This window comes from Ochlerotatus camptorhynchus, unplaced genomic scaffold (genome assembly GCF_037179485.1).
Source record: "Ochlerotatus camptorhynchus isolate MF236.1 unplaced genomic scaffold, CSIRO-AGI_Acam_v1.1 ptg000292l, whole genome shotgun sequence".
NCBI lineage: Eukaryota > Metazoa > Arthropoda > Insecta > Diptera > Culicidae > Ochlerotatus > Ochlerotatus camptorhynchus.
The window spans coordinates 114,864-129,453 of NW_027040781.1; the positions used below are offsets into that span (position 1 = coordinate 114,864).

Consider the following 14,590-nt stretch of genomic DNA (forward strand, 5'->3'; position numbering starts at 1 on the left):
ATTTCAAATTCTTATGGGATTGATTGCTCTTTTTGGCCAATTGAATTTTCAGTTAACCGATCTTTAAATATATATTTTAGTGCTATTAATCACCCAATCAAAATTCTAAATTTCCGCTCCGCAGAGCCACACTCTGTGTATTCCGAGGTACTCAAAAAAAAAATCTGCTTTTTGAATGAGGAATAACCCAAACGAATTTTAGAGCACAAATGAGCAGCTGTTACAATCACAAAGACATTCGAATAATTTAAAAATAAGTTACACGAGAGAACGTTGATGAATGTGGGTAACAGGTATTCATTTTTGGCTACATAATTTACCCATAAATTGAGTTTGTGTACTTTACACGTACCCATCCTTCCATAAAGTGGATATACTAAACGAATGGGTATTTTTTGATCTGTTACTCTGTTACATTCATCAGCGTTCCATCGAGTAACGTATTTTTAAGTTACTCGAATAGCTTTGTCTTTGTGAGCAACATTTGCTCAATTGAGCATTACAAACTGTACCCATTGAGAAAATGCAATTTTGACGTAGGTTTACGTCTTTCGGCAACACATTGGGGGGTGCAATTTCATTTTAATTGTAAACAAGCCAAACGATTGAAAATTTTTCTACGAATCTGCTAAAATTAACATGGCAGACGTGGGTTACCCTTAGAAATTACACATATGTCAAACTGTTGCAATGTTGATCCAACTTATCACCGATTGCCTGCAAAAAGCGCTTTCCCTAACACAGAATCGAACTCCATCCGGTTTCGCCGAACGGTGCTTATTCAATCTAGGATTGGGCGATCTTTAGAGAAAGATCGATCTTGATGGATCGATCTTATTTTTGGCTCTAGAATCGATCCACTGATTAAATCGGTACCAAAAAATCAATCTTTGGTAGGTCGATCTTTTGATTTTTTTGACGTAGGACTACGTCTTTAATTTCTATATGGGGGTACACTTAGTGAAAACCGAAAATGGAACATGTAATAAATTAAGAAAGATTTTGAACGTCAATAACTCAGCTGCCCATGGTCCAATTTCAATAATTTTATCACCTATCGATCAGAAATATGGCTACGCATCGATAACAATGCTTCCAAATGTTGATTTTCAACAAGAAACTATTGAAAAACTGGTAAATTTCCAGCATTGTCCAAAAGCGTCTAATTAACTTACAAATCTACCAATCCACCTGCATGCATATGCTGCTTCCCCAGCACAGTCGTCAGAGAGTAGTAAGTAGACGAAACAAGTCGAAGTGACATTCGCCTCCGATCCTCGGGCGCGTGCGGATAGGGAGGATGTTTTTTTTCGGTTTTTCAACAATATCTTTAAAATTTGAAGCTTAAACCAGTATTTTTCTTCACAAAAGTTATTTATTTAATGCATTTGCGTAAGAAAAAAAAATACAACATTATTTGGTTGTCAGCAAAAAACCGAAACAGAAAGAAAAAAGCATATTTTCGACATTTTTTTCTTTAACTCCATATAACTCGGAATCAGTAGGCTGTGGAAATGTTACGTCTTCAAAAGAGTTGTTTATTTTGTCAAGGCAAACAACTTTGCCGAAAACATCAAGTCTCCAAATCGTCAGAGAAAGAAGTTATATTGTGGCGCCATCTTTGCGGAAGAGTTTTGAACTATTTGTTTATGTCGATAGATGGTTCTTATTATGATGGTGTTCGGTCGTCGAAATTAGTAGCAGCAGTAGCAGTGCTTTCGGCGTGTGGCGTTGAAAATTGTTCTCCAGTAACAACAAAAGGCTGCCTGGAAGCAGCGAGCTGCAGAGCCCACATAAGCAACCATCAAAGGAGGAAGAAGCTGCACCGCTATGCTATGGATCGGAATCAGTAGCTCTTCGTGAGTCACTGCGGGTCGGTCATCTATGCCAAGCGTGACACCCTCGCTCCAAGTGACATACAGCTCGACAGCCTCATCCGTGTTGAACACCCAGCTCAGCATTACTCAACCATCACTTCAAAACGGTCCTTTTCAGGGCCACCCTAAATTTGTTAAGAGTATTATTTGGACATTTGTCAAGGTCATCAGTTCCCGCAAGCAGCTAGCTATCAAGGCTCAACTTGGTCTCTATAGAAGGTGTGGAATTGTAGGCCCGAATGTATTGGTGAGATTAATCATCGTCCGACCATTTTCCAGAACACGCTGGTAGGAAGTGTTAAAAATCTATATAGAATTTGAGAGAATAAGGAATAATTCGCTTTAAGTGTATATTCAGTCCCCAGAAAGCCAATAAAATCAAATTTATGAGAAAATTAGCTCTCACGAGTTCAATCTCTCGAAGTCCCTATTTTTAACATATTCTGCACAAACGATACTTTCCGCACCGCTCCATTCGTATAATTTGGAAGGAAATCCTGTGAGGGGTGAATTGAATACACGTTAATACCAAAATGAACAAAACTTAAAAATTCACTTAAAAAAATTAACACCCTTTTTTATTAAGATTGAAAAGATCGAAAGAAAAACTCGATTTTTTCGATCTTTTCGTCGACAAAGAATCGATCCCAAAAATCGGAAATCGGGATGAAAAAGATCGTTCTATCAAAGATCGATCCAAGATCGCGCAATCATAATTCAATCACCATGTGTGGTGGTGTCCATTAACCGAAGAAGGAGGATGAAGCCACACCGCTACTGATCGGATTCAGTAGCTCTAGCCCAACGCGTCACCCTCGTTCCAAAAAACATACAACTCGCCAGTCTCATCCGTGTTGAACACCCTAATAGCTCAGCATTGCTTAACCATCACGACAAAACGGTTGTTTTCAGGACCATCATACATTATTATAGTTTAAGGTGAAAGTTAATGCTTTTCCGTTGATACTGAATCCACACTCGTTCAAACCACACCAAAATTCGAAATGCATCAATACCTACAAGCATTGCAATTAATAAAAAATGGGAACTATTGAAATGTTGAACATATTTGTAAACACAGTATTATTGTATAATTATAATAATTCTACTACTGAAATGACAACTTCAATTCCAAGATTCCAAGTTCAGGGTAGTTCTACAAGTGCTCAGGAAAGTCTTGCCGTAGTTCAGGGAAGGCCTGCCGAACTTCGGACCTTGAATACACGAAGCCCAGCTCGTTTCTTGGTTTGCTGAACGAACCAGGCGGAACACTTTGCCTTCAGAGCCGCGTCGCGAATCGAAAGGTTCGGATTACGCTTGAAATAATCCAACACCTTACGGGCCTTCACAGGGTCAGCTGTCTTGGATTTTCTTCACTTCCAGCCCGCCGCTCGGTCGTCTGGGACTCCTTAAACGATTTTACCACCCGAGATACAGTTATATGGGTGATTCCCAGTTGTCTTCCGATCCATCTCATGGTCGCAGTCGGATTTTTCATGACGGCGCGCAAAATTCTCCAGCCATTTTCTTCTTGTTTCGAAGACATCTCAATAACCACTGAACCAATTGTTATGAAATTTTGCACATGTAAGCAATTCACTCCAAACTAGTTATACCCAGATTTTCATCAATTTTTACCCACGGATAAAAAAGTTACACACGGTAAAAATGGTGCATTTTTTTCGAGTACATGTCTTATCTATTATTGAATAACTATTATTTACGATAACTACATGAAAGAAATAAAATATAAACTAAAAACAAAACGTGACTACTACAGGGTGCGTGACGAATTTTTGCAGTAAATTTCAAATAGTAATTTCTCATGCTTGTGCATCATGATTTAGATATATTTGGCAGCACTGGATAGCTTATACTGTTAGGTGTAAGATTTAAACAAACAATGTTGAGTAAACGTAAAGATGTCGAAACAAGAGAGCAATCTGTCAGCCGTTGTCACTTTGTTGCGCGCCAGAGTATGCATGAAAGAAATAATTCGGTCGGTAAATGTGTCTGAAAGAACAGTGTATAATATTAAAAAAGGCTTGGGAAAGTGATAAGACGGAGCACCTGCTCATACTGCTAATAAAGCACAGAAATGGCTTACGGAAAATATTTCGTAAATTTGGGAGGAAGAAATTTGGCCCCAAGCAGTCCCGATATCAATCCGTTGGATTATTTTGTATAGGGCGTCGTCCAACGGGATACCAATAGAACCCCTCACACCACACTTAAGTCGCTAAAAGCTAAAATCAAGGCAGTGATGACATCTATGGATCGAAACATTTTAAAACGTGCATACTGCAGTTTCCGGAAGCGTCTAACTACAGTCGTCGGGGAAGGCAATTTTTTTGAATAAATTTACTTACAACTTCCATATGTTGCGAAAGAAACTAAATCGCACAACATTCATTGCTAGAATAACTAACTGGTGTATTTTTTCTCAAATATGCCATTTACTGCAAACATTCGTCACGCACCCTGTACAATCTCAAAAAGATATTCTCACAAATGTATTTCACGCAACCAGGAATCTGAAAACCATTAGACGCTATAATGATACTCTGCACATGTTAGACACAAGAAAGGGCCAAAAGGCAAGCTTCTGACACACAAAACCCGTCAAATCTACGTGCAGCCACAATCATCGATTCTACGAATCGCGAGCGCTCACGAATCATAAAAACGCTGACTGCGACACTCTGAAAGCGAAATTGACAGGCTTTATGCGTCAAACACCCGCCCTCCAATCTCCTTCCGCATCCAACAACACAAATCTCCATTACAACATCTAACGAATTCACAACTCCGAAAATCACTCATCTATAGCAAGTGAGTGGAAGCAACCCTGCATGCAAGCATTCTTCATGCTACACTTTTTCTGCCTATCTTTCTATTAGGCCTATGGACATGCGTTAGCTTCGAAACTTCTAACCAAACTAGGAAAATTTTCAGATAACAAAAAAAAACTTTAAAAAACTTTTAAAGCTGATTACAAGTAAAATAAATATTGATTATTTTACGCAAAAACAAGCAAGACATATTAAATCGATTGTATCGTATGCTAATACCAATTGACTGTAACAAAAATAATATGGTAAATAAATAATATATTAATAAAATTATATGCAAAATTTACTAGAAGAGATTTTTTTCAAAACTGACTTTTTTTCAAAAATTTAAAAAAATTAAAACTTTTGAACCATTGTAATTTGAAGATCAAAATATCAAATGAAAGGTTATAAAAAATACATTTATGGAAAAATATATTTATATATTAAAAAAAATTGGATTTTGTATTGAAAAACATTAATTGTATTTGTTTTTTTTTTATGGTTTTAATGGCTTGTAGACAGCGGGCACTGGACACTGTTCGGCACGTTAAGGAACACTGTTGAGCGATGAAGTTTTTCGAATCGATTTACCCGTTGCTACGGTTCGTTTGCTACCAGGTGAAAAAAAAAATCCGGTAATACAGGTGATGGAGAGTGAATAATCTACAGGTAATTGTTTATAGGAATCGGATCATCAGCCTTTCGCTCTGTTATCGATATAGTGAGGATTAAGAATTTGTTTACTTCGTTTTTCAAAGAACCGTCGATGAAAGCTTGAAATTGTAAACATACGATCTTAAAAGTCAAAACTGCAGGGTTTTCCAAACGCATAGGATACTGAGATTGAAACCTTGAATGCCACACTTCGGCACGTTCGGCACAACGCTTGGCACAGCTTTTGGCACAGAAAAAGTATTCGGCACAGATTGAGATGTGCAGAGTTGAACACTCCTTGGGGAATCTGTTTTTATATATTCTTTGAAAACTTATGCTTTTTTACACAACATTTCTAGAGGTTTTTTTTATCGTTTTTGAGTTCAATTTAATAAATTCTATCAATTTTTTACACAAAATTCTTTTGTTTTTATATTTTTGTATTTTTCCTAAATATTAATTTTTTATCTTTAATTTGGTATTCTGATCTTTGAAATCGGCTTAGTGGTTAAAAAGTTATGAATTTGTGAAAAAGACATTTTTGAAAAACATTGTTTTTACATTGCCGAGCAATAAAGGGTGATACGGTCAAAATTTGGTCAATATCAACTTGACGTATTTCTTTCAATTTTGCATTTAAAAAACCTGAACACCCCTCATTTTGAAGGTGTGTGTGTGTAGAATGTTGCTCCTATTTTGATTTTGGAATTCACTCTTCAGTTGTCAAAATGCCGTCCAAGCAAGAAGAGCAGCGTATCAAAATTTTGCTCGCGCATCGCGAAAATCCGAGCTACTCGCACGCAAAGTTAGCAAAATCGCTAAAAGTTGCCAAATCAACCGTTACAAATGTAATTAAAGTGTTTGGGGAACGTTTGTCGACAGCCAGGAAGTCTGGATCGGGGGGAAATCGAAAACCGGAAGCCGCTGAGACGACAAAGAGAGTTGCCGGTAGTTTCAAGCGAAACCCTAACCTCTCTCTCCGAGATGCCGCAAATAAGCTGGGTGTATCGTCTACAACCGTGCATCGAGCCAAAAAAACGAGCCGGACTATCGACTTACAAGAAGGTAGTGACTCCAAATCGCGATGATAAACAAAATACGACGGCCAAAGCGCGATCCCGGAGGCTGTACACGACGATGCTGACGAAGTTTGACTGCGTGGTAATGGACGACGAAACCTACGTCAAAGCCGACTACAAGCAGCTTCCGGCACAGGAGTTTTATACGGCAAAAGGAAGGGGAAAGGTAGCAGATGTTTTCAAGCACATGAAACTGTCAAAGTTCGCAAAGAAATATCTGGTTTGGCAAGCCATCTGTACCTGTGGCTTGAAAAGCAGCATTTTCATAGCTTCCGGGACTGTCAACCAAGAAATTTACGTGAAAGAGTGTTTGAATAAACGTCTGCTGCCTTTCCTGAAGAAACACGGTTGTTCCGTACTGTTTTGGCCGGATTTGGAATCTTGCCATTACGGTAAAAAGGCCATGGAGTGGTACGCCGCCAACAACGTGCAGGTGGTTCCCAAGGACAGGAACCCTCCCAACACGCCAGAGCTCCGCCCAATTGAGAAATACTGGGCTATTGTCAAGCGGAACCTAAAGAAGACCAAAAAAACTGCTAAGGGCGAGCAGCAGTTCAAGGCAAACTGGCTTTCTGCGGCGGAGAAGGTGGACAAGGTGGCTGTACAAAATCTGATGGCAGGGGTCAAGCGTAAGGCCCGGCAATTCGGATTTGGAAAAGCGGAAGCCTAACTGAATATTTTTCCTGAATTTTATACTAATTGAACTTGAAAAAGAAATTTAATTTGATTTTTAAAATAAACGATTTTACCGATTTACACGCGTTTTCCCTTGACCAAATTTTGACCGTATCACCCTTTACTACCACTTTTTGCTCGGGTACTTGCGAATATAAGCAAAGCCCACCAGCGAGTAAGCATTGCTTGGCTAATGTGATCAATCTTTGTTTACTAACCACAATATTACGCCAATTGAATAGAGTGGTTAGTATACAAACATTGACCATAGTATAGCCAAGCAATGCTTGCTCCCTGGTGGGCTTTGCTAATATTCGCAAATGCCCGAGCAAAAAGTGGTAGTGTTGCTCGGCAGTCAAATAGTCAAATAAAGGGGCAATGTGTGCATCGAATGAATAATGATTTCCACCCAATGCAGCACCTTTCAAATGAAGTCTGACTTCAAGACCAGAAATAACAAAAACAATAGAACAGGAAGGAGCTGCTCATGTCAGTTTGCTTTCAGGGCTTTCAGCTGTGGACAAAGCAGCAATTGTTACTCTCGGTGTCGATCGCACTATAGGCAGATAAACATTTCAAAAGGTCCTATCTGCATTCCTCGATTCTCTTCATCGACTTTCTCTTTCGTTAATGACTCAGCTGTATAACCTTTCCCTGTTGCATATGACGTTTTGGACGCAAGATAAGATCTTCCTTTATCAAAACATGTGGTAAAATGAACGCAAAACCTGTTTGCATAGCAGTGGTTATCAAAAGAGAAAGTCGATGAAAAGAATAGATCAAAGCAGATAGGACCTTTTGAATTGTTCATCGAGATATCATCTTTATGCAGTCCTGCTAAATTTTCAAATCATTCGATCGATGATATACTGTATCACTGGAAGCTCATCTTCTGCAAATTGACTTTCATTCGCTTTCTATTGATATAAACTTATGACAGAAGATTGTGGAGTAAAACCTAGACTGGATGCTGGATCAGTGTCAAGTCAATTTCCAGCCCTGATCGACTCGATATCGGGTTTGTGACGTCAATCAACACAACAGATTTAAATCATCCATTCGAATGAGATCCCTTTGACAGTTGCTTTTCTCAATTTCTTCAAATATTGTCAATACCTAATTTGAGGTTTACCAGCACTGGAAGCTAATAAAATCCATTAGTTTGTTAAAATTTTCCATGTCTTATTTTCACCTCACAAGTTTTACGGTGTTCTCGGCCTTGCAAAGTTAAGTGTCCTACACTGAACAGCGTATAAACCCAGACAACCACTCATTAGCAGACACGCAACTCTTTGACCATGCTGACAACGACGACGACGACACAGCCAACGTGTCCGATAACATGGTACGGTACAACCCGCAAACGTGTAAACGAACAAAAGGTAAGCCTGTGGACAAGATCCGGCGTCTACTTCTGGAAGTGCTTGCGGTTGACCATCCATACAAATATGCGCAACAGCCAGCAGCCCGGAGGCCATTCACAATGTGTTGTAAATCACTCTCTTTAGAGTCCCTCCGACACCCTTCCGGATCCGCCGATGATGTCTTAAATTTGTGCATGCACGTTGACTGTCACCGTCGTTTTCCTTGGTAGGATTCCTGCTTGGACTTGTGGAACAATCTACCCCCAACACACACACCACACAAGAATAGAGCTGCTGCACTTACCTGTTGTGTTGTTTATCTCGAAATGGCTGTTATCTGTCATCCGGTACTCGGCGACGGTCGAGTCTGCATCTGTTGCTTGCATCGTCGTCAGGATGGTTCCGATCGGTTGTTCCTCCAGCACCTGGAATCGGTAATGGGGCTCTTCCGGTGTCCACGGAGGCACGAAGAGCTGCAACGAGAGAAGGACAGCAATATTGTTGGGGTTAGATTATATTATAAATTTTGGTGGCGCTCGAGAAGGCTACTGGAGAATGGATCGGTGGCGTCACCTCACTGACAGCAATAAACATTGAATAATGGGCCTGCCCCCCCCCCCCTCTGATGAAAAGTCGACTTTCTCGGGGTAGGTGAAATTCGAGAATATGGGTAGAAAGATTGCATAAATCACGAAACAGGCAGGACTATCATTGTTATCCTGGTCGCCACCGCCGTCGTCCTTTTGCCAGCCAACACGTTTTGCCATTGAAGAAAATCTTTTCCGTAAAAGCATTTTGTAATCTGTGTTCGGTGCATCGTCGTGTCTCGGCTAGACGAGCTTCACAATGGATGAAGTGAGTGGGCGCGGTCCATGCCGAGAGTGAGTCTAGTCTTTCGGTCTGGCGAGAATACAACAAAGGTATGCACGAACAACAGAAGTACACCAGAGGCCATTAGAAGAAATCCGGAACACGGAGGATGTTCTCGTCCTTTTTAGCAATTCATCATCAATACTTTAAAGCGTTCACACTGAACAGAGAAATTTATGGGTTCTTTTTCTGAGTGGTGAATTGGCTCAACTGATAGCTGGAATTAATTTCATCTTCGTTGGCAAGCGAATTTGTTCTAGTATTTTAGGCAAACATTTCACAATGTTCAATTTTTCATACTGTGTACGCTGCCTGGTGCGAGGAAGAGTGGAATACCTTCCGGGCAGATTTGGATGGTCAGATTACAGTCCCCGTCTCTTGTCGTCCGCTTGCCCTTTGGGGCAAAAAAGAAAGTTCCGTTTCTGAGCACATAGTGCATACCCAAGTGGACTGCATGACATACGTGCTGAGGTGACGACGATTTCCAATGAGCCGGATGAAGACGACACGTTCCGGACGCTTTACATTCTCGGTGCAATAAATCATCCCTAGTGGGTACCGGCTTTAGGTTTGCTTCAGTTTTTGAGCTCCCAATAGTGGTGGTAGGGACTTTAACGTTTGTCTTCTCTTGTTGAAATTAATGCAACAAATTTCCTTCGGTGAGTGTTGATTAGTTGCTTCGGTTGTGAAAGATTTTCTGGCAAAATACGGGCATTCCACAATTTTAATTAAGTTAATGCTAGCGTGTTAATCAAATGGAAGTGCAGGCAAAATAAATACGAAATTTTAGGTTATGATGAACATCAACTTCATTTTATTTGAATTTAAAATTAAGCATTTGATAGTGTGACAAATTTAGTAATTGCTCGAGAAAACTCAAAGCTAAAACATTGAATGACTCACTCATTAGAATCATATATAAAATATGCCTGGTCAGTGAAATAGGTGTGTTGCGTACAACCACATAACATATGTCGAACTCGATCTTCAGTGATTTCAAGAGGTACATAAGGACATCGATCTGTCAAATTGATTATACTAGCTGTAAAATGGGAAGGGCAATCAAGGGGTTAGTCAATTATTTTAAAATAATTCTAACGTGGTTTATAATTCTATGTGTTCTTAGCACTCCTGAACTCATGTCTTACTATTTCTTTAACCATTTGTGTCCTTTATTTATAATTATATAGCAAGCTTTAACAAATTCATCGCCTTGCTTCACACAGCAAACTGTGGTAAACTTAGAATAAAAATGTACGTAATTTTTTCTTCTTTGGACATTTTTTAATTTCTTGGAACCAATTGCATCAAACTTGGATTTCATTTGGTTTCGTAGGAGGAAAAATACGGCACAAATTCCAACACAAAGAGCTACTCAAATTACTTTCTAACAAAAACCGTGGTAAGGTTGATCCTGGTTGATCGAAACGGCAAGCGGCAAGACACTTTTTTCAACCACTATGGCTAAGGTCTTAGGGGGGGACTCACAGCTAGATGTATCAAAGTTAAGCACTATTTACAAACGAAAATAATCGTTTGGTTCCATTGGAAGTTGTTTCGTTTGTGTTTTTTTTTTTAGAAAAAAAAATGCCTTTTTTAATGTAAACGTTAATATGCACCAACAGGTGTTTCGTGATGTAATCATAAGTTGACTCACTAAAAGCACAGTTAACAATATTTCAACATACTGCAGACAAAATAGTAGCTTTACATCCATTCAACGTAATCATCAAATCTTCGAGTAATTTGCATTAAATTCCATTAGATCATAGAGCCGAAGAAATATTACATCTGTAAATAGGCAATACTGATTAACAACGCTCTGTATTGACTTCTGACTGACTGAAAATACTAGTTAAAACATCCTTCGAAAAGCCCCCTGTCGTCTGTCGAGCTAGTCGAAAAAAGAATGCCCATACGTCAAACTCCGTCAAGCATTTAAACAGCAGAGAAACAAAGGAAACGACACATTATCTGGGCCTCAATTGTTTACATCTCATTGTACATTATCTTGACTATTGACAATTTGCCTTTTCGTTCACTCTGTAACTCCTAACTCCAATGATTAAAATCCCAAAAACAAATATCAGTATGTCCGTGAAACATGCCCTTTCACTCCTAGGAAAATCCCATAAGATTCTGTCAATCTTTGCGTGAAAAGACGTCGGCTGGCTGGTACCATGGTGACAAAGTCCGCTAGATTCCATGCACAGATTGTCTGAGGCTTATGGAAAAAATAAAGAGGAATAAAGAGTTGAAGAGTCGCCGTCAACGTCGTTGCTTACTGAACATACAACCATATAGGGGAAATGGTTCTTATGTTGGCCTATTGGTCTAAGATTGGGCTCATCGCTAAAAATCTGTTTTAGCGAATTTTAGATGGTCGGAGTGTAAAAACAGGTAAGAACGGAAAGTACTAATTTCAAATATTCTTAAGCTCATCCGAGAGGGATCCCAAGAAAGCTAATTGAGACATGCGTTTTGCATTGAACCGATATCGATTCTGTGTGGTCTAACCAGTTTTGAAGAATAGCCTCTCTGACGAAACACTTGTTACCATGCTTGATAAATAGTCTCGAGCAATGGGGTTTACATGATGATATAAACTACGGATTTTCTTCCATCATCGAAAAAGATCGACAGAACGTGGGAAAACAGGCTGATGCAATAAATTTTGAAATTCTGCCGATATGCCCCCATGGCGATTCAGTTCTGAACCTGAAATATGTCATAATAAGTGAATGTTTGTACATATGTAGATTACTAACTTTCTTTAACATTTCGTCATGAATATCCCATTGGCATCCGGTTGGTTTTGGTGGGAGACAGATGTGTGCAATCATCGTATTCTCTTTCGGTACTATAGATCTGCTCAGACACAATTTTAACTGCCCGAGCTTGAACTGAAGACTCATTTTTATTTATAGATCGAAAAAAAAAAGCGAATGAAAAGGATCGATCCAGTCGATTTTTGTCGTGTTTGAGATCGATTCAAAAAATCGATTAATCGAACCAAAAGAATCAATGTTTTGTGTTTCGATCCAAGATCGCCCATTGCTGGTCTCGACCCGTATGCTGCTGGACAGGGGTTGAACGGCGACAGGTTGGAAGGCCGCATAATATGATTGTCCACCCAGCTAAAGCTCCTCCCCTTTTTAGTTTTTTTCGTTAAACACCTTCCGTTAACAAGTTGGTAAATCTTAGCCTTTATCAGAAAGACTCTTAACACACGAATTTATGATCTTGTTTCACGTCATGGTTCTTCTATATGTCTGTTGAGATAAATTATTACTGTTATTTATTTTCGTCGATTTCCGTCGATCTTGTTTTCCGAGCTGAGCACCAATGCTACCGACGCCAGGCTTCCACACCTGCACCCTACCTATCGACCCATCAACTCATGAATCAGGGACCTTTTGAAGGAAGCCGTGATCAGAGATGTTATGCCTCAGAACATCCCAGCGGCGCCGACTGAGATTGAACCCAGGCCTGCTGGGGTGAGAGATAATCACGCTTACCACTACACCACCGGCGTCGCTCGTGCTCGAATAATTGATCGATTAGTATTTAATCGAATACTGGAAAAATCTTTACGATTAATCGTCAATCGAATAATTTGACTTTAGACATCCCATTTTTTTTGGTGGAAAAGCGGTGCGATGCTAGTTTTCATTGCTATAACGTCGGCATAGAAGCCGGAAGGGGAAAGTCAATTATCTTCATCGGTTTACTCTTTTGATGACCATGGCTTCACTAACCTATTTCGCACAATGTATGCTATGCTCCTCTATCATCCAGAACAACAAACGTACCAATGAATGTGTTTGCAGTCGAGTTATTAACGAAACAGAAAGTCGATGAAGAGAATCGATCAAAATCACTTGTACCCCTGCTTCAAAGTTTGGTTACAAGATTACAACTCTGGAGAGCATTTTGTGGGGTTGTTGGGGGCGTGTGGTTCTGAATATGGCGAGTGTGCAAAATGCGACGCAATTGTATACTCCCTATTCGCACACGCCCGAAGATCAGAGGCGAATGCCACTTCGACTTGTTTCGTCTACTAACGACTCTCAGATGACAGTGTTGGGGAAGCAGCATATGCATGTACGTAATTGGTGGATTGTTTAGTTATTTCGACGCTTTTGGACAATGCTTGAGATTTACCACTTTTCAATAGTTTCTTGTTGAATATCAACAGTTGTTGAATATCAAGAGCAATGGTATCGATGCTTAAAAATATTTCTGATCGATTGGTGATAAAATTATTGAAATTGGTCCAGGGGCAGCTAAGTTATTAACGTTAAAAATCTTCCATAATTTCGTTACATGTTCCATTTTGCGACTTTCACAAAGTGTACCCCCATTTATAAATTACAGGCGTAGTCCTACATCAAAAAATGAATTAGTCATAATTTACGCGTGTGCTTCGATACATTTGAAGGTCATACATTGTAATTAGGGGATGTTCATAAAGTAAGTAAGCAGTTTACTGCCCATAAAAGCATAACAGTCCCATATGGATTGTTTTCAGAAATGAGCTATCAATTAGAATCGACTGTTAACTACCGATATTTTACATTGTGCACTAAAAGTTACATGTTTTGTTTGGAAAATACCGTGAATATGATGTATAGAACATTAGTAGGTTTTGTCATTAGCTACAACTTTTGGTAACAAGTAAAATCCGTATCTCTTTTTTTTTTTTTTTTTTTTTTTTTTTTTTTTTTTTAACTCTTTATTTGTTCCAAATTCAAAATAAATTACATTTCATTTTAACCTAGGTGCTCCAGTTACTGCAGTAACGTACCAGCCTTAATTGTTATGATATATATCTAAGTGTTTTTACATTGTTCATGTCTTGGCAATTCAGTATTTTAAACAGGTTTTTTAACCTGCATGTCAGTATAACAATTGATATCTTAAAACTAAAAACTAAAACTAAATCTTATCTAAGTATAAAGGGAATTAATCGTTGCAATTGAGGATTGCAACGATTTTTGCCTGAAATTATTAATTATTTTGTTGGACATTTGTGCTAAAGTCTCAACATTCGAAATTCTATGTACTTCGGTTGTACTGTACCAGGGAGGCAACTTCAAAATCATTTTCAGAATTTTGTTCTGAATCCTTTGAAGTGCTTTTTTCCTGGTAGTGCAGCAACTAGACCATATTGGTACAGCGTAAAGCATGGCCGGTCTAAAAACTTGTTTAAATATTAGAAGTTTATTCGTCAGGCA

The 14,590-nt window shown here is 39.1% G+C and overlaps 1 protein-coding gene across 3 annotated transcripts in view; it reads right to left on the reverse strand.

Annotated features, from left to right (window-relative positions):
• The window catches only part of Cad87A (cadherin-87A), a 727,611-nt gene that overhangs the window by 55,364 nt on the left and 657,657 nt on the right, over window positions 1–14,590 (reverse strand). For all 3 annotated transcript variants that reach the window (XM_065228518.1, XM_065228520.1, XM_065228519.1), the window contains one exon: window positions 8,788–8,956. In XM_065228518.1, the coding sequence (XP_065084590.1) occupies window positions 8,788–8,956 (169 nt within the window). The remainder of the gene's footprint in view (window positions 1–8,787; window positions 8,957–14,590) is intronic.